The sequence below is a fragment of the Oncorhynchus tshawytscha genome, linkage group LG31, assembly GCF_018296145.1.
Source record: "Oncorhynchus tshawytscha isolate Ot180627B linkage group LG31, Otsh_v2.0, whole genome shotgun sequence".
NCBI classification, from domain to species: Eukaryota; Metazoa; Chordata; class Actinopteri; order Salmoniformes; family Salmonidae; genus Oncorhynchus; species Oncorhynchus tshawytscha.
In genome coordinates this window covers 7,736,936-7,760,546 of record NC_056459.1, presented here as the reverse complement: position 1 = coordinate 7,760,546, position 23,611 = coordinate 7,736,936, and the positions used below count along the sequence as shown (strand labels likewise).

The window sequence follows — 23,611 nt, the reverse complement described above, 5'->3', positions numbered from 1 at the left end:
TAGAATAGGTTGACGTTTGTACTATAGGGGATTGTAGATTGACATAGGCTAGTGCTTTTGCTGTTCGTTAGACCTTTTCATCTTGTTGTGTGGACAGTTCTCAAAAGCGGAGCTCATGCCTTTTAAGCAACTTTTTTTTCAAATCATCATTAGCGTCGCATCATGAGGCCTTACAATGCATTAAACATCTAAACGTATAGCCCAACGTTTGTAGAACAACTAAAGTTACATTAATAACTCTAAATTAAGCATATAGGAATACCTATTTCTTTGTTAACCGCTCAACACAAATAGCCGCATGTGCGGACTCCCTCAAATCGTTTGGAGAAAATATCCTTTCTATTTTATTCAGCTTTGTTCAATTGTATTCTTTATACTATAAAATAATGCCACTGAATTCTAAGCAAATCTTGCCTGCTAGCCAGATCAGGACCTAACATAAGGAAAACTCAGAGCATGCTATTCTGTTCTTCTGAAATAGACTACATTTCCTTCATATTATGCTTCTTTAGACCTGTCTAAAATAAATACTGAATTTATTGTGACGTTGTAGGCTATATTACATGGATTAATTAGCAAGGTAACTGTGCAGACAGTTATCTTAGCTATCTGATTGGCCAGTGGTAGGCCTATAAGTGCACTTTATTTGCTCTCTGGGTGTTAATTTATACATTATATTATTCAATAGAATAAATGGTTCAGTAGTGAAATTACCATTATTCCCAGATCCCTGACTGTAGTCTACCCATCAACTCAAGATGGAACTTTGTAGCCATTCACTGATTGTTATAATATACTGGAAAATTCACCTGAGCTGAGCTCCGTAGACTGGTCTTTCCTGGCTGTCTGACCCTGCTGGGACACCTGTCCCCATCTGATCCTGTTAAAACTTCTTTGGGATTGGTGGCCCATCCACGGGACGGTTGAGCTAATGTAGGCTAATGCGATTAACATGAGGTTGTAAATAACAAGAACATTTTCCAGGACATAGACATATCTGATATTGGCAGAAAGCTTAAATTCTTGTTAATCTACTGCACTGTCCAATTTACAGTAGCTGTTACAGTGAAAGAATACCATGCTATTGTTTGAGGAGAGTGCACAGTTTTGAACATGAAAAGTTATTAATAAACAAATGAGGCACATTTGGGAAGTCTTGACAAAAATAAATTACAGAAATGCAATGGTTAATTGGATCAGTCTAAAACTTTGCACATCTAGTGCCAAAATCTAAATTGCACCTGGGCTAGAATAATTTATTATGGCCTTTTTCTTGCATTTCAAAGATGATGGTACAATTATTTATTTATTTTTTACAAAAGAACAGTTTTTTTCTTTCTTTGTATTGTCTTTTACCATTTCTATTGTGTTATATTCTCCTACATTCCTTTCATATTTCCACAAACTTCAAAGTGTTTCATTTCAAATGGTACCAAGAATATGTATATCCTTGCTTCAGGGCCTGAGCTACAGGCAGTTAGATTTGGGTAAGTCATTTTAGGCAAAAAAAATGAAAAAAGGGTTGGATCCTTAGATGGTTTTAAGACATGATGAGCATAGTGCTGTGTACTAACTGTGCACCATGACAGTGAAGCCTGTAGAGCTGTTTATACCGTGTCAATTAGTAGGGAATTAGATAGGGAAACTGACCGACCAATAAAGTTACATTGCTATTCTGACTGATTGTGGCCAAAATAACATTAATATTAGCCAACTTTTGGTAACTCCAATGGTACATCAACTGGCGAAAACAAGCCAAGTTAATTTACTTCTGTGGAAACTGGACGAAATAAGGGCTACAAAACATTTCCATACAGACAACAGATGTCAGATACTGCTACCTGACAGATAGCTGGAGGCTAGAGCTGAACTGGCTGTGGTAGCTAGCTAGTTCATTCACCTCAGACAGAACTTCATTCGAGAGGGGGCGAAACATTAGCTAACGTTACATGTCAGTTGCACTACTAGCTCAGCACGGGAATAATATATATTTTTGAATAAGTCAAACAGCAGTTACCCTGCCAGCTACATCAGTCAAATAAAGAGTAGCCTGTTTCTGCTCTGCTTACTTTTACAACTCAGAGAAAAAGCATAACACACAGGCAATAGCTGCTTCTGTTCGCACGCTCGGTGGTGTCCTTGCGGTCCTAAATCCAGCTGGCTTAAACCACCAAACAGCCTACCAGACCGCTCTGAGCCATCTGCATTGTCCTAAACTAGTGTACAAAACTGAAAGTAAAAGATTCAACAACTAAATTTAAGAACAGAACAGATATACCGCGTTTTGGACTTGCTTTCAACGAGAATAACATGTCTATGACACATTTCTATGTGCATTTGGTCGGGTCCCCAAAAAAGTTACATATTGCAGCTTTAATATAAAACAGCACCAGTGTTACAATGTACTGTACCTACTCTTCAAATGCTACCACACTAGCATGCCAGTGCCACTTGCTTGCTCATTTGAAGCGCAAGTAGCGAATTCTCCAAAGACGTTACGTGATTGGTGAATATTCCGCGCCAAAGTAACCAATCGAGTAGCGTTTTACTAGGAGGACGTCAACGAATGTTTTGGCAAACATTTTGGTAGCGTCGATTTGCAGTTAGTATCAATACATTTATGTCATTTCATGATAGGCCGTTTACTTTTGAGCTTATTCGAGAAGCAGACGATCATTTGTATTCAAGCAACCAAGCCTTCGTGAGAGGAAAATGTATTCTGAAAGAGGGAGTATATAGACGATCGACCTACAGAGGTGCGGCCATTGTACCATAGAAAGCACGCGCAATAGTGTTTCTCAGCTCGATGGGATAGCAACCAACGCCACTTGTCTGGCTTGCAGGTACAGTTAGCCCACTTTGATACAAGAACGCAAACAATGCAGCTACTAACAACACCTGGAAATGTTTTAGGACCATTTAAATATTGTAAATATGTATGCATAAAGAATAATGCTTGACAAGACAAAAACAATATAAATGTATGTCACTTGATTCAATATCTCAAACAAGATCGGGGTAACCATCTGCTCAAAATAATATTTGAACATAAATATATACCTACACTTAGGCCTGCAACTATTTCTTTCCACACTCATCTTTCCACAAGTTGTGAAGTTGTATATAGCTCGCCAGGGGGCGACATTGCATACGGTTTAAATCAGACTAAAAATATATATATGCACCAATACTTAACTGAAATCCCAATACTATATTGAACAGTACCACTTGTTAGGCTTGGATGGATTTCACAGTGAATTTATTTCTGAGAAGTTTATCAAAGGTTAGGCCGCTGATTTTACAAGAGACTTTATGTACAATAGAATGCGGTGAAGTGTTTAGGCCTGTAATATATAATGGTTTATTGGTTCATTGCATCTAGTAGATTACTTCTTTTATAGCTAGGGGCAGAATTGCCACATACAGTGCATTCGGAAAGTATTCAGACCCCTTGACTTTTCCCATATTTTGTTACGTTACAGCCTTATTCTGAAATGGATTACATTGTTTTTCTGAATCTACACACAATACCCCATAATGACAAAGCAAAAATAGGTTTAGAAATGTTTGCAAATGTATAAAAAAAGCAACTAAAATATGACATTTACATAAGTATTCAGACCCTTTACTCAGTGCTTTGTTGAAGCACTATTTGCAGTGATTACAGCCTCGACTCGTTGGTATGATGCTACAAGCTTGGCACACCTGTATTTAAGGAGTTTCTTCCATTCTTCTCTGCAGATCCTCTCACGTTCTGTCAGGTTGGATGGGGAGTGTCGCTGCACAGCTATTTTCAGGTCTCTCCAGAGATGTTAGATCGGTTTCAAGTCCAGGCTCTTGCTGGGCCATTCAAGAACAGTCAGAGACCTGTCCCGAAGCAACTCCTGCATTGTCTTGGTTGTGTGGTTAGGGTTGTTATCCTGTTGGAAGGTGAACCTTCACCCCAGTCTGAGCTCCTGAGGGTTCTGGAGCAGGTTTGCATCAAAGATCTCTTTGTACTTTGCTCCGTTCATATTTCCCTCGATCCTGACTAGTTTCCCTGCCACTGAAAAACATCCCCACAGCATGAGGCTGCCACCACCATGCTTCACCGTAGGGATGGTGCCAGGTTTCCTCCAGACGTGACGCTTGGCATTCAGGCAAAATAGTTCAATTGTGGTTTCATCAGACCAGAGTCTTGTTTCTCATGGTAGTCCTTTATGTGCCTTTTGGCAAACTCCAAGCGGGTTGTCATGTGCCTTTTACTGAGGAGTGGCTTCTGTCTGGCCACTCTACCATAAAGGCCTGATTGGTGGAGTGCTGAAGAGATGGTTGTCCTTCTGGAAGGTTCTCCCATCTCCACAGAGGAACTTTGGTCACTCTGTCAGAGTGACCATTGGGTTCTTGGTCACCTCCCTGACCAAGCCCCTTCTCCCCTGATTGCTCAGTTTGGCTGAGCGGCCAGGTCTAGGAAGAGTCTTGGTGGTTCCAAACTTCTTCCATTTAAGACTGATGGAGGCCACTGTGTTCTTGGGGACCTTCAATGCTGCGGAATTGTTTTGTTACCCTTCCACAGATCTGTGCCTTGACACAATCCAGACTCCTAGCTCTACGGACAATTCCTTCGACCTCATGGCTTGGTTTTTGCTCTGACATTGAAAATATATAGGTAGGTGTGTGCCTTTCCAAATCATGTCCAATCAATTAAATTTACCACAGGTGAACTCCAAGTTGTGGAAACATCTCAAGGATGATCAATGGAAACAGAATGCACCTGAGCTCTCATAGCAAATTTCAAAAAACCTGTTTTCGACTTGTCATTATGGGGTATTGTGTGTAGATTGATGAGGACATGTTTAACTTTTTTCTTCTTTAAAAAAAAAATCAATTTTAGGCTGTACCGTAACAAAATGTAGAAAAGGGGCAGGGGTCTGAATACTTTCCGAATGCACTTGTAGGCCTACAAACGAACAAAAGAAACCGTTGGAGGATCAAGGCTTGAATACGCCTATAAGCCTAGGTCAGAACATGGTCTGTAATGTTCTAACAGGTGTTTGCCTTTGTCATACACACAGTAACACCATTCAAGAAGGCCCTATAGGCTAGTTCTTTTTCAATGACTTTCGGATCCCTACAGTCCTGCAGGCCAGTTCAGTGTTTTTCCACTTGGTATGTAAAGATGTGTTGCCTGGTTATTACCTGTGCACGTGATTAACTGCCAATGTTTTCCTTTAAAAAAAAAAAAAAAAATGAAATCATTAAAATATCTAACCTTAAGTACAGTTGTTAGAGAGGCAAGCTCGAGTGCCAAAGCTTTTAAGGGATTTAAAATAAAATGGTTTCGTCTCCTTGGAAATTCCTCGCCGTTTGCACATTATACGCTGTTAAGCCTGGGGGCTTCATTGCACAGTCCATCAGTATTTGCTTTGCACTGAAGGCTGCTGTCAGCAATGGTGCCAACTGTGTGGCATTCTATAACTATCAGCACAACAGTCTCCCATATTTCACAGTTTCTCTGTAGTTTTATATAACCTTCCACAAACACATTTTTGCAAAGATGCAAAATAAAAGGGCTTATATTCACCAAAACCCACCGCCTCAGTTTACATGGGCAGCACTTTTGACTGGAAATTGAAGATTAATACATTGAGTGATTTACTATTCATTGACTAAATAGATGAAACATTGTTGACAGACATGCTTTACTCTCACACTGCCACACCATATTATAATTCACCCAACCAAGGTAATTGAATATTTAATTGAGTCTTTTAGATGTTTAGTAGAAGTCCACATCGTTAGAATGGCGACACCCCCTGGGATCAACACAGAGCTCCGAGGTTAAGGTTGTCAGGATCGGCACAGAGTTTGGAATTGGGAAACACATCTAAGATCTCCCATATCTCCTTAGAGTTGTGTTGGGTATTGCACTCTCCTGTTACATCATGCCAACTCAGTAAATTAACCCTGTTCCACTCGTTTAAAACATATTTAGCTCCAAGCGCCTATCGAGGTCAAAATCGAATTGCGATTGTTATTAACGGCACCAGACGCGGATAGACACTCGGTTGCGTGTGACAATCCAAGGGAAACCAAATGGTGCAGCAGGTGTTTGTGTAATCTGCTCTGATGCGAGGGTCATAGTTTGTGTGTGTGTGTGTGTGTGTGTGTGTGTGTGTGTGTGTGTGTGTGTGTGTGTGTGTGTGTGTGTGTGTGTGCGCGCGCACGTGCGTATACAAGGAGGCTGAGGCAGAAAGGGTCCCTAGCCAAACAGTTGAACAGCCATCTGTTTTACCCTCAGAAAGCTCTCACACTGTCCAATGAAAGACAGGGATGAGGAGGAGAGAGAGAGAGACAATAGATAGAGAAATTCACACGGACTGTTTCACACCCATCAACCCCCCCCAGGGAACAGCTAATGTGCAGCCAGCCTCCGTATGTCTGCCGACCAGCATTATCCATCACTAAGCATTCAATGTGATAGGGACGGCTGACAGCTGTATGTGAGCTATTCTGACTGTGTTTGTGTCTCTCTGTCCTGGTGTGTGTGCGTGTTTTAATTGGATCGCAGTCTTGTTGAGTATTTGTGTGTTTGCTTAAATCATAGGTTCATTGGGTTGCAATCGTGTGTGTGTGCCCTTTTACTGTATTACTTTGTGTATAATGTGTGCATTCCTCTCAGCTGTAGGTATGGACTCCTCCCTCTACTTGTGCTCTACCTGCTACCAGATATTCAACTCTCTGGAGGTGGTGATCTCTCATCAGCTCACCTGCCAACCTGTCAACACAGAGGAGACGGTCCCTGCAGCGCCACCTACAGCACATACCGAGGTACTGCAGCCTTGGGCGAAGTCGCTAGATGGCCATGTTTGAAAGGACCAAAATGGCAAGACTTTCTGATCGAGATGATGAACATGAGCTATTTGTTCTTTATGTTGGATTAGGAGTAAGGATAAGTTAGGGTTAAAGTCATGGATAGTAGTTAAAATAGTTTTTTTGGTTACAAAGTCTGATAACTTTGTCCTTTTCTAGCCTGGGCAGATAGATTTCTTAGTCATCACTTACAAGGAAGAATGTTTGGTATCAACTACTTCTGAACCTCCAGACAGTCCTTGTGGGCTGCAGGTTGTCTGCCTCTATTCATCATAGCCTTCTTTCATCAGATTGGAGACCTTAGATGTGTCCCAAATGGGAGACGATTCCCTTTATTGAGCACTATTTAGACCCTCTGGGCCCCAGGGTGCAATTTGAGACATGTCATATCGATCACATAAGTGTCAGGGAGGGAGAAACGTGAAAAGTAGACCCGGTGGCCCTTGAGGACCTTGGTGTGTGATACTCCCTGAGCTAATGCATTATGTTCCTATGAAAATGAGTCCCTAGCTACCTATTATCCTTAGCAACAAACTAATCAGCTTGCAACAGGTTTGCACTCATGACAAGCATTCAGAAAATGCATCGAAAAATGAATTAAGTGATCACAAAAATAACTATTGTTTTTGTATAACTCTTTTATTTATTTCTGTGTTTCAAGTATTTCCTTCATTTCTCTGTGTGTGGTGATGTCCTAGAGCTCCAGAGTGGTGCTTCAGTCTCAGAATGGACCATCCCAGCACCAAGAGAGAAACCAAACGAGAACCTTCATGACGAACCCAAACCTGCCCTACCTGCACTCCCTCATAGAGAAGAGAGCGACTGGAAGTCCGACCGGTTCCAACATCCCTCAGAACCAGACCCAAACGCAAAACCTGACTAGCCCGGCCCTGCTCATCCACTATCAGTGTAGGGAATGTGAGGCGTTGTTTGAGTCCCTGGAGCTGTGGCAGAAGCACAGCAAGCTGGGTGACTGCTCTGCGACCACTGGGTCAGAACCAAGGGACCAGGAAATGGACACAGAGTGTCAGCCTGCGATAGGAGATGAAAAGGGGGTAGAGGGACAGAGTGATGGAGGGATGGATGTGAATATAGAGGAGGATGGTGACAAAGAGAGGGAGGAAGAGGTAGACTATGGAGGACGGATGGAACAAGAACATAGCATTGAGAATGAATTGGAATCAGAAACAAACTCCAACTCCCAGCATTCCTTCCCCAACACTCCCATGTTTACAAACCCTGCTGCCTGTAGTTCCAATCCAACTGCTTCCTCCTCGAGCCAGACCTCCTTCTGTGCGGCCTGTGGCTCGGGCTTCAATACTGAGTCGGCGCTAAAGCTGCACCGTGTGGCCATCCACGGCTTGCCGGGGGCGCTACATCACTGTGACGTGTGTGGAGAGAGCTTTATGAACACTACCAAGTACCTCTACCACCGCAGGCAGCATCGAGGCAGAGGGGAAAAGGACTCGGAGGGCTGCACACCCCGGGTGGACCACATTTTACCTACGCCTCTGTTCCAGTGGAAAAGCAACAGTGGTAGGTACTTAGGTAGGCTTACTAAAGGAACATGGAAGACTGGGCTGTGTTCAGTAGAGTACAATGTAGCAAAAAATCTTGAAAAGGAGAATGCTCATCTGTTTTTTTCATTGAATAATATCCAGGGGCACCTCTTACGTTTTCAAAACTTTTTCTCACATTTTGTGCCTACTTTAGTGTTCATTATTGACTGCCGTCATTCTTTCAGCTGTGGTGAGTGGCGGAGAAGAGACCCCGACCCATCCACCCCTCACTACCACCACCCTCCCCGACTCTTCCACCCCCCTACCGGCCCTGGAAACAACACCTGGGGACCACTTCGGACCGTGCCCCCACTGCGGGCGTTTCTTCAAGAGCTGCAGCCGCATGCGCACCCACATCCAGGCCCACTCAGGCCTCAAGCCGTTTAAGTGTGACCTCTGCCCCATGACGTTCGCCTACAACAGATGCGTGATGCGCCACCGTATCACCCACAGCGCCCGCAAGCCTTACAACTGCCTGCGCTGCGGCAAGAACTACACGCTGTTGGGCACGCTCCAGACCCACCACCTACTAGACGAACGCCAGGATGCCTTGAACAAAGATGGTGTTGTGGTGAAGGAGGAGGGTCGCGGTGCGGTCAATGATTTAGAGTCAAAGAACTCAAAGTACCCAACATTTTTTCGATACAAATGCCCTGATTATCCACGCTGCTTCCGAATGTCATCTCAGGTGCCAGTTCACAGGTATGTCTGGCCATCAATTCAGTTTGGCCTGAATTCAATTCAATTCAACTTTATCGCCTTAGGGGCAATTATGCCTCTCTCTATGCCTGCTTAGATGTGGCCTCTTAGTTGAGGTGTTTAAAAAACACTGGTAATTACATTGTGTAACAGCACAATACTAAGTTGATTACCGATTGCTCTTCATTCAGACCAGTACAATACTTTGGGGCAATTGAGAAGGCGTTATCATGGGAAGCACAAGAGCATAATTAAATACATCCTGCTCCGTGCTCATACAATACAATTGAACATATGAAGGCAAGGCCTGCGTACATACAGAACCATCAGACTGTACATTTGACATTCTGTATGAATTAATGTGCACAGAGATACAAAGTAGTTTATACCAATAAAAACAAATCAAATGTTCATTGTTACATGCGGAATACATCAGGTGTGGACTTTACCCTCGAAATGCTTACTTACGAGCCCTTTCCCAACTTAAAAAGGAACAAAAAATGAGCTAATTGAAAAAGTTAATAGTAACAATAAAATAACGAGGCTACATACAAGGAGTAGTTGAGGTAATATGTAGGTAGAGGTTAAAGTGACTAGGTAATAAACCAGAGTAGCAGCAGCATGTGTGAAGATCGTGTGGCATCAATATGTGTGTGTTGGAGTCTTATGTCTTGGGGGTGGAAGCTGTTCAGAAGCCTTTTGCTCTCCGACTTGGCGCTCCGGGTACCGCTTGCCGTGCGGTAGCAGAGAGAAAAGTCTATGATTTGGGGGACTGGAGTATTTGACCATTTGATGCGGGAAAGTGTTCAGTCAATGATGGAATTTATAATAGTCATATTTGTATTATTAATAGACGGATGCTTCAATAATCAACAATAGTTCCCGACCATCATGGACTTAACAAATTCCAGTATAATAACACAAGTATAAGGAATCGATTTATAAGTCGTGGTCAATCTTATTTCGTTAGTGATGGGAATACTCCATTGCAATTTTTTTTAAATTCTTGCCCGAGGATATGTATTGACAGTGTAATCACATTGAGAGATCTGTCTGGTGGGACCCACCATTATGTGGCTACACAAGACTTCCCCACACACACACACACACGTGCCATTATGTGACTAGCCCATTAGTTCCCTTTTTGCTCACACACACGTGCCATTATGTGACTAGCCCATTAGTTCTCTTTTTGCTCACACACACGTGCCATTATGTGACTAGCCCATTAGTTCTCTTTTTGCTCACACACACACGTGCCATTATGTGACTAGCCCATTAGTTCTCTTTTTGCTCACACACACACGTGCCATTATGTGACTAGCCCATTAGTTCTCTTTTTGCTCACACACACGTGCCATTATGTGACTAGCCCATTAGTTCTCTTTTTGCTCACACACACGTGCCATTATGTGACTAGCCCATTAGTTCTCTTTTTGCTCACACACACGTGCCATTATGTGACTAGCCCATTAGTTCTCTTTTTGCTCACACACACACGTGCCATTATGTGACTAGCCCATTAGTTCTCTTTTTGCTCACACACACGTGCCATTATGTGACTAGCCCATTTAGTTCTCTTTTTGCTCACACACACGTGCCATTATGTGACTAGCCCATTAGTTCTCTTTTTGCTCACACACACGTGCCATTATGTGACTAGCCCATTAGTTCTCTTTTTGCTCACACACACGTGCCATTATGTGACTAGCCCATTAGTTCTCTTTTTGCTCACACACACGTGCCATTATGTGACTAGCCCATTAGTTCTCTTTTTGCTCACACACACACGTGCCATTATGTGACTAGCCCATTAGTTCTCTTTTTGCTCACACACACACGTGCCATTATGTGACTAGCCCATTAGTTCTCTTTTTGCTCACACACACACGTGCCATTATGTGACTAGCCCATTAGTTCTCTTTTTGCTCTTCACCACCCATCATAGACACCAGTATTCATTATGGCACACCGTAGCAAAATGTTTTTCATCGGAAAACAAAAAAATTCTATGTTCTTATTAGACTACTCCATGTAGTCCCTCCCTGTTTCAGCCTGTTTTCTTCCATTTGGTGCCTAATGAACACAATCCAGCACAGTGCCAACCAACCTGCTCTCACTCACAATTTACTGTTTTTGGGGGGGGAGTGGGGGGTGGAAGTAATGACACTGCGCCACGACTCATTAGCTTTCATTCAGACGATTTCTGATTGCATCATCCACTAGGACAGTTTACCACACACACAGACAACACAGCTTTTATTATATGCGAGAGGGAATGTGATAAACACAGGGTCAGAAGTGTTATACGTGTCATGTCTATTGCAGAAGGATTGTGTTGATCAACAGTCATGACTTGTGGCGCAAAGCTTTAAAACAGTCTACATATATTAGCACCACTCTGTTTGAATACACATGTATAAGGCTGTCCTATGTTGAATTTGTATGAGGTGGTGTAGATGTTGTCTTATTGTGAATTGCATATAGGACCATGATTAGGGCCAGAAGTCTTTCCTGGACTGGTCACGCGGTAAGGGAATGGTCTGGTCACATGGTAAGGAAGGAATCTTGGCCTTATGGTGAATGTTGGAAATAAGGGCTTTTCGCTTGAAATGTTATCTCTATATTTTCAGAAAAACACATCTAATTGTCTCTTTTTCCCCTCTCTTTTCCCTTGAAATGGCCGTCAGATACTCTCGCACAGGGAAGTATCCGTTCACCTGCTCCATCTGTGGGGAACACTTCTTCCACAAGAGCAGGCTGAAGCTTCATGCTCTCACACACGACGGTCAGAGGAATACTAATAGTGTGTGCATGCGTTCGTGTGTGTGGATTTCTTTACCCGTCTGTGCCCTCAAATCTTTCATCTTTTACCCGCATGGTTTAGATGGCCCTGCGTGATGTCATTCTGTGGGTTTCTCGGTGTGTGTTTGACTGTGTGGGTGGCTCTTCGAGCACCTGCTTGCCTGTATTACTACACTTGGCCGTCTGCCTGTTCCTTTGCATATGCACGCTTATCTACACCAGTCTCTGTGCCATATGCTCTTCCCTACATCAAGTCTGCCCTCGGCTAAGCGATGGATCGCGCCCGTACTCTGCGGGTGAGTGCGCCAGCGTAATATCGTTTAAATGACATTTAATAAAGTCAGCGGGCTTTCATATCCATACGAACCACTAACCGCTAACTAAACGTATAAGAGAAAGGACTTGGCGGAGAGGGAAATCCCGACCGCTATCCCACAATGCCGTACAACTGCCAGCCCTGCCGCCCCTGTCAGAACACATGATCTATTTTAATACGCTGCGTTGTGCGTTTCACAGGCCATTACCTGCTGATTTATGTTGTTGCTTTTGTTCTTTGTTATCATTATTAAATCGCGCTGGCGAGGGCCCCGTTACCGAGGTCGTCAAGGGCAGTGTTGCAACACAACGTACAAGGCCTCGCGCAGTCATCTCCGCCTTGTGAATACTCCCCCTTTCACTTTGACTAATGAATTTCCCCCGCCACTTTATTTACCCCTTGATGATTTTAGTGTATCTGTTAGAAGTTGTTGCCTACAAAGATGGAAGATGTTCTACACTACCATTCATAAGATTTGGGTCACTTAGATATGTCCTTGTTTTTGAAAGAAAGCACATTTGTTGTCCATCAATTTTATGTTATTTTAATGGTCAACAAAATTTTCTTTCAAAAACAAGGATATTTCTAAGTGACCCCAGACTTTTGAACGGTAGTGTATTTCAACTGAAGTATTTTCGTTTGGTTAAATTAGGACTTTGGTAAATGTCCTTGTTATTGTATGGTTCTTTTGATATATTCACTGATATTATCAACCATGTACATTTCTACGTTTCTAACCCTCTGCTTTTATGCATATGCTCACTTAACATGGCTGCTTCTGTGCCATGTAATCAGATTTTGTTCTCTGTACAGGAGTGGTGGACATAGGCCTGGTTAAGGGAACAGGCCAGGGTAGAGGCCGTGGCCAAGGCGGAAGGCGGGACAAGACCACAGGGCTTCTGGACTGTGAGTTCTGCCGCCATCGCTGTGTTACCAAGGAAGGCCTGGACCTCCACAGATTGTCCCACGCCGGCCAGACCCCCTTGCGCTGCCCGATGACCCCCTGCAGACGGCGCTATGCAACGGCCGCCTCCCTGGAAGAGCACCTCCTTACCCACTGCCCGGCGCCCGGGGACACGGTGGCTGCCGCCGACCTCCCCAAGCCCCGTCCCTTCCACTGCCATCACTGTGGGAAGGACTTCACCACCGGCTCATCACTCAGCGTCCACCTTCGAGTCCACACGGGGGAGAAGCCCTTTCAGGTCAGAGGTGAAAGACGTCAATGCAGGTCTAGGGTTGCAAAATTTCAAAACTTTCCCCAAATTCCCTGCTTTTTCAGATTTCTAAGGTAGAGGGTTCCCTCTCAGCTCATTCCCTGCTTATTCCAGAAATACTCTCTGAAAAACAAGGGAATTTGGGACACAGTTTCATGATTTTTGCAGCCCTACATAGACCAAAGTTTGTATTAGGGCAACCCTGTGTTAATTGTTACTCCAACTTGTCAACCGAAATACCAGTTCTAGATAAACAAATTGTCCGGCTTTAGTCCCCTTCAACAGGTTGTTGTATAGAGGGTTTTCAGTTGCGTCACAAATCACCTAGCAACCACACCGGGCACCATGTTGGAAGACCAGAGGCAGTCTGGTGGAAACCAGACCATCACAGTAACAGTAGGAATGAACCATATACAGTGCATTTGAAAAGTATTCAGACCCCTTGACCTTTTCTGCTTTGTTATGTTACAGCCTTATTCTAAAATGGATTAAATACACTTTTTCTCATCAATCTACACACAATACCCCAGAATGACAAAGCAAAAACAGGTTTTTAGACATTTTTAGCAACTTTTTCAAACAACGGATACCTTATTTACGTAAGTATTCAGACCCTTTCCTTGATGTTTCTACAACTTGATTAGTGTCCACCTGTGGTATATTCAATTGATTGGACATGGTTTAGAAAGGCACACACCTGTCTATATTAGGTCCCACAGTTGACAGTGCATGTCAGAGCAAAAACCTAGTCATGAGGTCGAAGGAATTGTCCGTAGAGCTCCGAGAACAAGATTGTGTCGAGGCACAGATCTGGGGAAGGGTACCAAAAAATTGCTGTTGCATTGAAGGTCCCTAAGAACACAGTGGCCTCCATCAGTCTTAAATGGAAGAAGTTTGGAACCACGAAGGCTCTTCCTAGAGCTAGCCACCCGGCCAATCTGAGCAATCGGGGGAGAAGGGCTTTGGTCGAGGAGGTGACCAAGAACCCGATGGTCCCTCTGACAGAGCTCCAGAGTTACTCTCTGGAGATGGGAGAACCTTCCAGAAGGACAACCATGTCTGCAGCACTCAACCAATCAGGCCTTTATGGTAGAATGGCCAAACGGAAGCCACTCTCCCCTAAAAGGCACATGCAACCCGCTTGAGGTTTGCCAAAAGGCAACTAAAGGACTCTCAGACCATGAGAAACCAAGATTGAACTCTTTGGCCTGAGTGCCAAGTGTCACCTCTAGAGGAAACGTGGCACCATCCCTACGGTGAAGCATGGTAGTGGCAGCATCATGCTGTGGGGGATGTTTTTCAGCAGCAGGAACTAGGAGACTAGTCAGGATTGAGGGAAAGATGTACAGAGAGATCCTAGATGAAAACCTGCTCCAGAGCACTCAGGACCTCAGACTGGGGCGAAAGTTCACCTTCCAACAGGACAACAACCCTAAGCACACAGCCAAGTCGCTGAATGTCCTTGAGTGGCCCAGCCAGAGCTCGGACTTGAACATTATCGAACATCTCTGGAGAGACCTGAAAATGGCTGTGCAGCGACGCTCCCCATCCAACCCGACAGAGCTTGAGAGGGTCTGCAGAGAAGAATGGGAGAAACTCCCCAAATACAGGTGTGCCAAGCTTGTAACGTCATACCCAAGAAGACTCGAGGCTGTAATCACTGCCAACGGTGCTTCAACAAAATACTGAATAAAAGGTTTTGAATACTTATGTAAATGTGATATTTGTTTTTTACATTTTATTTAAATGTGCAAAAACTTCTGCAAAAAGCCTGTTTTTGCTTTGTCATTATGGGGTATTGTGTGTAGATTGATGGGGGGGGACTATTTCATCCATTTTAGAATAATGCCGTAACAAAATGTGGGAAAAGTTAAGGAGTTTGAATACTTTCCGAATTCACTGTACAATGTCTCTCCGCCCTAACAATGGGAGTTGTTGTCCACAAAGTGGCATGGTGGGCTTTCAAGCTCCCATCTATCCTTTTCTTTGTGGATTGGTGGATACATCAAATTATTGTAATCCTTTTCTGAGTATTTGATGCGCCTGTATTCAATTGGAGAGCGATGCTATGCTACTAGCCTCATACCATGAATATGCATAGCCATCTCAAGATCGAAAGTGTTTTTACTCAAAGTTGCCAGGATGTCACGTCTCCTACTTAGATCAGTACACTCGTAACAACTTAAGCATTACAAAAACTTATATTAGGTTAAATAAACCTTACGTAGCAAATAAGCCATAACATTTTTTGTTGACCAAAATTGACACTCATTGACCTCCATACAAAAACTCCTTGCTTGGTAGTCAAAACAACGAAAAATAGCCAACTGCTGGAGGGAGATAGATTTTCTGCCAAGTTTGGCCTCTCTCTACCTCATCCTCCCTGGAAGTCCTCCAATCGAATAAATCAAAATCAAATCAAATCCAATCGTCCACATGGCTGGCTACCATCGGGAAGATTGCCCATGATTTCGTTTTCTGTAAGGAACCAGAAAACTGATTCAGTGGGAGAACCTATTTAAGTAAGTGAAAATTTTTCTTTGACTATGTAATATTAGCTAGATAGCTTACTACAGGAACTAATGTGCAGGCTAACTCAAATAAGCTGCTAACGTAATGTTAGCTAGCTAACTTTACATACTGTATAGCTAGCTAAATTAATAAAATGTTACCAGCTAGCTAACTTCATATTAGATAGTTAGATACCATGATGTATTTATCATTGTAAATTAAAACACAAACTCCATGCATTCATAGCTAGGTAGCTAGCAAACAGTCATGGAAGAGGGTGAAAGGATTCATGTTAGCAGCTCCAACTGTCAGAGAAGGGAGAGAGTAGGCTACTTTGGATAGGGCAGGTATCTTTTGTGGGAGGACATTGTGAAAATATTCTCCAGTTCTAGTACCTAGCGAGAGAAACTGAGGACAGAGATATTGCATAATATTCCGTGCGGTCTAATTTGAGTATAATGAAGCCTGTTTATGTCTTCGGTTCTCAGATACAGAGAGCTGTGGAACCCTGTCTGCAGATAAGGTCTCAGTGAATGTCCCGAGAGAATAAGGGTATACACCCTTGTATACCATGGGTTATATGTGTACCTAATGTTAGCAAATGTAAACAAAAAATAATAATAATTAAGTCACACACAATGTATAACCCTATTACAACTCGAGCAGGTCAATCCTGCTGGGTATGCAGGCTTCTGTTCCAGCCCAGCACTAACACACCTGATTCGCCTTATCAAACCTAATTAGTTGATAAGTAAAGTGTGCTATTGCTGGGCTGGAATAGAAGTCTGCACAGCAAGTAGAACAGTGATCAGTGGAGCAACGTTGACTGTCATTGCTATCACTTTTTTTTTCACCTGAAATTATGCTTTAGTAATAATAGCCTACATGTTACTAAAATAACCTTTACGGTTAGACATCTTATGAGTTAGCCCACTTGTACACTTTGAAATTATATGAAATAAAGTGTTAGTTCTTTTGAAGTGAAGTGTTTTAATTGTTAACTTTTATAGTAGAGGTAAGTCAAATCTTGACGTCAGTGATCTTCAGGTAAGAAAGTCAGCGCTCTAGAAAAATGCCTGAGTTTCCGACTTGGCATTCCGAGTTGGATGACCGTTCAAAACATTGTCGAGATTTTGTACAATTTGTGTCTCCCCTTTTTTGCCGGCCTAGATGAGATGGTTGCATTCAACACAAGGTTGTTTTTATTGTTCTGTTTGTCAGTCTCAGCAAGGAAGGCCTAGGCTACCCTGTGATTTGTTGTATTAAAAAAAGATTGCTTATGTCTCCAGTCATATAAAGTGTAGTAGAGTTGCATGAAATGTGTTTATCGAAAGCCAAATATTTCCTGTGCAAAGAAAAAAAAAGTATCTGATATGGCCTTAAAGGCCTATTCCACGATGCACTCAGCTATGCACAGTGAGGGGGAGAAAGTATTTCATCCCCTGCTGATTTTGTACATTTGCCCACTGACAAAGAAATGATCCGTCTATAACTTTAATGGTAGGTTTATTTGAACAGTAAGAGACAGAATAACATCCAGAAAAACGCATGTCAAAAATGTTATAAATTGATTTGCATTTTATTGTGGGAAATATGTATTTGACCTCTCTGCAAAACATGACTTAGTACTTGGTGGCAAATCCCTTGTTGGCAATCACAGAGGTCAGACATTTCTTGTAGTTGGCCACCAGGTTTGCACACATCTCAGGATGGATTTTGTCTCACTTCTCTTTGCAGATCTTCTCCAGGTCATTAAGGTTTCGAGGCTGACGTTTGGCAAATCGAACCTTCAGTTCCCTCCACAGATTTTCTATGGGATTAAGGTCTGGAGACTGGCTAGGACACTCCAGGACCTTAATGTGCTTCTTCTTGAGCCACTCCTTTGTTGCCTTGGCCGTGTGTTTTGGGTCATTGTCATGCTGGAATACCCATCCACGACCCATTTTCAATGCCCAGGCTGAGGGAAGGCGGTTCTCACCCAAGATTTGACTGTACATGGCCCCCCCGTCCATCGTCCCTTTTATGCGGTGGAGTTGTCCTGTCCCCTTAGCAGAAAAACACCCCCAAAGCATAATTTTTCCACCTCCATGTTTGATGGTGGGGATGGTGTTCTTGGGGTCATAGGCAGCATTCCTCCTCCTCCAAACACGGCGAGTTGAGTTGATGCCAAAGAGCTCCATTTTGGTCTCATCTGACCATAACACTGTCACCAAGTTGTCCTCTGAATCATTCAGATGTTCATTGGCAAACTTCAGACGGGCATGTATATGTGCTTTCTTGAGCAGGGGGACTTTGCGGGCACTGCAGGATTTCAGTCCTTCACGGCGTAGTGTGTTACCAATTGTTTTCTTGGTGACTGGTCCCAGCTGCCTTGAGATCATTGACAAGATCCTCCCATGTAGTTCTGGGCTGATTCCTCACCGTTCTCATGATCATTGCAACTCCTCGAGGTGAGATCTTGCATGGAGCCCCAGGCCGAGGGAGATTGACATTTATTTTGTGTTTCTTCCATTTGCGAATAATCACACCAACTGTTGTCACCTTCTCACCAAGCTGCTTGGCGATGGTCTTGTAGCCCTAGTCTACAATCTTGTCCCTGACATCCTTGGAGAGCTCTTTGGTCTTGGCCATGGTGGAGAGTTTGGAGTCTGATTGATTGATTGCTTCTGTGGACAGGTGTCATTTATACAGGTAACAAACTGAGATTAGGAGCACTCCCTTTAATAGTGTGCTCCTAATCTCAGCTCGTTACCTGCATAAACGACACCAGGGAGCCAGAAATCTTTCTGATTGAGAGGGGGTCAAATACTTATTTCCCTCATTAAAATGCAAATCAATGTATAACATTTTTGACTTAAGTTTTTCTGGATTTTTGTGTTGTTAATCTGTCTCTCACTGTTCAAATAAACCTACCATTAAAATTATAGACGGATCATTTCTTTGTCAGTGGGCAAACGTACAAAATCAGCAGGGGATCAAATACTTTTTTCCCTCACTGTAGATTTGATAGTCAATTTATTAGGCTATTAATATAACTCAATCTACTCACCACATTAGGAATAGTTTTTCATTAGTCTGCAAATGTGATGATCGATGCATGCAATGTTTTATTATTATTTATTATAAAGGTGCATTTTTGTAGTGAAAAATAGCTTCCTCAAAAATGTGAAACTCACGCACTGCCTATAAGAGATGCATGCTAACAGCTAGACTACAAGCTATTTTGCTAGCTAGCTAATGTTGGCTAACAGAATTGTCAGCGCCTAGTTAGCGTAACAGCTAAACTAAACTTGAAATTCATCAGACTTATCAGTGATGAAATGATCGGAGCAGACCCTGTACTGACAGATGTCTGGGTTCAGGTCTTGATGGGCAGAAAGGTTTCTTCGCTTTTCTGACAGTTCTTGAGGCAAATTAAACTTTTTGTCACATGCGCCGAATACAACAAGTGTAGACCTTACCGTGAAATGCTTACTTACTTTACCAACAGGGCAGTTCAAGAATAGTTAAGAAAATATTTCCTAAAAAACTCAAGTACATTTTTTAAATACCAAGTAACACAATAAGATAACAATAACGAGGCTATATACAGGTTAGAGGTCATTTGTACATGTAGGTAGGGGTGACGTGACTATGCATAGATAATAAACAAACTGAGTAGCAGCATTGTACAAAAAGATGGGGGGGGTGTCAATGTAATAGTCAGTCGGCCATTTTGAGCAATTGTTCAGCGGTCTTATGGCTTGGAGGTAGAAGCTGTTAAGGAGCCTTTTGGTCCCAGACATGGAGCTCCGGTACTGCTTGCCATGCGGTTGCAGAGAGAACAGTCTGACTTGGGTGACTGAAGTGTCTGATAATTTTATGGGCTTTGTTCTGACACCGCCTATTATATAGGTCCTGGATTGCAGGAAGCTTGGCCCCAGTGATGTACTGGGCCGTACGCACTACCGTCTGTAGAGCCTTAGTCAGCCATATCTCCTTTTAGTGTTTCATGATTGCGAGTAATCTGGAAAAACATGATTTCCTGCCTTCGAGCAGCCAATTACTGCACAGAAATTGACTGTGGTGATGAATCAACTAGTTTTTAGGCACTGTTATCATGAACTTTGGGGTAGCCACTCAGCTGTTGTCGTCGTCGGAAGAATTGATATGGTGGTCTTCCAACATGGCTGATAAGAGGCGTTGTACAGTGGCTTGCGGAGGTATTCACCCCCTTGGTATTTTTTTATATTTTGTTGCCTTGGAATTCAAATGTATTTTTTTGGGGGGTGTATCATTTGATTTACACAACATGCCTACCATTTTGAAGATGCAAAATATGTTTTATTGTAAAACAAACAAGAAATAAGGCAAAATAACAGAACTTTAGCGTACATAACTATTCACCCCCTTATCTATAAGCTTGGCGTATCTAGCCACTGGGATTTTTGCCCATTCTTCAAGTTGGATGGGTTCTGCTGGTGTACAGCAATCTTTAAATCATACCAATTGGATTGAGGTCTGGGATTTGACTAGGCCATTCCAAGAAATGTTAAATGTTTCCCCTTAAACCACTCGAGTATTGCTTTAGCAGTATGCTTACGGTCATTGTCCTGCTGGAAGGGGAACCTCTGTCCCAGTCTCAAATCTCTGGAAGACTGAAACGGGTTTTCCTCAATAATTTCCCTGTATTTAGCACCATTATTCCTTCAATTCTGACCAGTTTCCCAGTCCCTGTCAATGAAAAACATACCCACAGTATGATGCTGCCACCATGCTTCACTGTGGGGATGGTATTCTTGGGGTGATGAGAGGTTTTGGGTTTGCGCCAGACATAGCAGTTTCCTTGATGGCCAAAAAGCTACATTTTATTCTCATCTGACCAGAGTACCTTCTTCCATATGTTTGGGGAGTCTCCCACATTCCTTTAGGCAAACACCAAACATGTTAGCCTATTTTTTTCTTTAAGTAATGGCTTTTTTTCTGGCCACTCTTCCGTAAAGCCCAGCTCTGGAGTGTACGGCTTAAAGTAGTCCTATGGACAGATACTCCAATCTCCGCTGTGGAGCTTTGCAGCTCCTTCAGGGTTATCTTTGGTCTCTTTGCTGCCTCTCTGATTAATGCCCTCCTCCCTGGTCCATGAGTTTTGGTGGGCGGCCCTCTCTTGGCAGATTTGTTGTGGTGCCATATTCTTTCCATTTTTTAAAAACAGATTTAATGGTGTTCATTGGGATGTTCAAAGTTTCTGATATTTTTTAACCCAACTCTGATCAGTACTTCTCCACAACTTTGTCCCTGACCTGTTTGGGGAACTCCTTGGTCTTCATGGTGCCGCTTACTTGGTGGTGTTGCAGACTCTGGAGCCTTTCAGAACAGGTGTGTGTATATATACTGAGATCATGTGACACTTATATTGCACACAGGTGGACTTTATTTAACTAATTATGTGACTTCTGAAGGTAATTGGTTGCACCAGATCTTATTTAGGGGCTTCATAGCAAAGAGGGTGAATACATATGCACACACCACTTTTCCGTTTTGTATTTTTTTCTTTACATTTTTGGAACAAGTTATTTTTGTCATTTCACTAAACCAATTGGGACAATTTTGTGCATGTCTATTAAATGAAATCCCCCCCCAAAATCTATTTAAATGACAGGTTGTAATGCACCAAAATAGGAAAAACGCCAAGGGGATGAATACTTGGGGGTGACACTGTACGTCACCTAGCAACCGTCTATTGGGTAACACTCCAGGCTCAGGGTGTTGAGTATAAAGCTCTTAGCAGCTCATTAGACCCCTATTAATCTTTGAACACTCTGGGCCAGTATCTAAAGGCCATTGTAAGGTAGCCTTTTCAAAGTATTTTCACTTAAACGCTGTTTTCCTCTACCTGATAATGTTTTTGAGTGCTCACATTAGCAATAACTGTCTTTCTGTATCTTTGCCTCCCTCCTACTCCAACCTTGCCTCCCTCTTCCTGCCCTACCCTCCTCCTTTTCCTCTCCGCAGTGCTCCCAATGTTGGAAGAGCTTCCGCCAGATCCCTCACCTGCGCGACCACGAGCGTCTGCACAGCGGCGAGCGTCCCTTCGTCTGCGGTGTCTGTGGCAAGAGCTTCGTCCTGGCCGCCCGCCTCACCGAGCACGCCCGCACTCACAGTGGCGAGAAACCATTCTCCTGCCCCGTGTGCCACCGGGCCTTCCGCTCCCTCTCCAACCTGGGAAAGCACCGCAAGACCCACCGCTGCTGCCCCCCCCCACAGCCACAAGAGGGCATCAGAGAGCAGACCGCTGTCCTAGGGCTCAAAATACAGGGGAATATGGACAATATGGAGGGTCAGGCGGCTGTGCGTACGATCTTACTTGTTCAGCCCCAAGTGGTCTCTCAGGGAGGGTCTTCTTCCGTATCTGCTCCCCTTGTCCTCCTGCACCCCTCAGTTGCTGTGGGCAACGGGCAGGCCGGGACTGTGGTCATCGAGGTCATCGTGGAGCAGCCTGGTGAGCAGCGGGTGAAAAGTTGATGCAACTTCAGACATTTCACAAGAGGCTGCCAAGGACACCTGGATGAAAATCATTTCTGAGAAGAACTGTCACAATCTAAAAGGAGGATAAGAAGTGGGTGGAGAGCAGGGAGTGAGGGGAACGGAGTGAAGTGGGACTTGAATAAATAAAATGTGAAGGGTTGGTGCGGTGTTAGGATTACGAGGATCAGTTCTCAATTTAAGTACAGATGTATAGAATGGCTTTGAAGAAAGTTATTTCTAGTAGAATGTTTGAGCCTGTGTTCAATCTCAATTTGACACAGAGTGCCTTCACAATCTGTTCTATTTCTTTGAATAAAATGCTCTTTCCTTTTAACTTGCATCCTTTTGCAGGGAGACGACATGGGGGTTCTCTCAAACGATTCAATGGGTTTTATTGGAAAGACAATAAATGTAAGCCCTTCACTAAAGTGCTTGCTTGACAAAATGTTTCTATTTCTAAATAGTTTTACTCACTGTTACTAGTCAACAATGTCCTGTTCTCCCTTGCTCAGAGTGAGAATTAAGAACGAGGTGAACTGAAGGATCTGTGAATCACAAAACCCACTCACGAAAAGGGTCCCCAAAGCTAGGTAAACTAGGCTTTGATTCAGATAGAGATTGTTTGGCGTGGGAAAGCTATTTAGTGGTATATTTGTGGTAACAAATCCCTTGACAGCAGTTGATGCGGTGGGGAGGGAGGTCTAAAGATGCCGACTGTTGGCAGCTGTCTGGGTTAGAGGCATCCAAGTGCTAATGGTGTCAGTCCCAGCCAGGCTTGTTTAGAATGCCAGCACATTTTGACACCAGGTCAGACTGGAACTGAAATTGATCTGTTTTTTCCAGGAGCATGTCTGCAATGCGGGCAGATAGGCATGTAGGCAGTTAAGTCAATGAGACACTTGTGCTGTCAAATGAAGCATCAAGCTTGAAGTGCCCTCACTTCCTATGGTGTGTATGCATCGCAGGGGGTGTCGTTAAAACGGAATGGCTGCACGTTGATCTGATATAAACCTTGAAATGAAGGATAAGTGTCGGTCATTTGCTTTGTCGTATTATTCCGATTTAGCCAGATCAAGAATGAATGAGGCTGATGTCTTCACGTTTTTACCTGTTTCAGACTATAGTGCTTATCCGAACCAAATTGCTGGCTT

The 23,611-nt window shown here is 43.3% G+C and overlaps 1 protein-coding gene across 2 annotated transcripts; it reads left to right on the top strand.

Annotated features, from left to right (window-relative positions):
* The first annotated feature begins 2,520 nt into the window (after positions 1 to 2,520).
* On the top strand, positions 2,521 to 22,794 carry LOC112233282 (zinc finger protein 574-like). 2 transcript variants are annotated; one of them, XM_024400804.2, is made up of 7 exons: positions 2,521 to 2,843; positions 6,662 to 6,810; positions 7,551 to 8,388; positions 8,597 to 9,113; positions 11,801 to 11,898; positions 13,045 to 13,440; positions 21,948 to 22,794. In XM_024400804.2, the coding sequence occupies exons 2-7, from the start codon at positions 6,670 to 6,672 to the stop codon at positions 22,436 to 22,438; spliced, it is 2,481 nt and encodes an 826-aa protein (XP_024256572.1). In that variant the 5' UTR covers positions 2,521 to 2,843; positions 6,662 to 6,669; the 3' UTR covers positions 22,439 to 22,794. The 2 variants fall into 2 exon arrangements, with proteins under 2 accessions (XP_024256572.1, XP_024256570.1); XM_024400802.2 differs by having other exon boundaries at positions 2,522 to 2,843; positions 13,045 to 13,433.
* Positions 22,795 to 23,611: the final 817 nt, after the last annotated feature.

Coding starts and splice junctions, on each gene's coding strand:
- LOC112233282 (XM_024400802.2), top strand. CDS start 6,670: ATGGACTCCTCCCTCTACTTGTGCTCTACCTGCTACCAGATATTCAAC. Junction 8,389..8,596: donor CCAGTGGAAAAGCAACAGTG/GTAGGTACTTAG, acceptor TCATTCTTTCAG/CTGTGGTGAGTGGCGGAGAA. Junction 11,899..13,044: donor TCATGCTCTCACACACGACG/GTCAGAGGAATA, acceptor TTCTCTGTACAG/GAGTGGTGGACATAGGCCTG.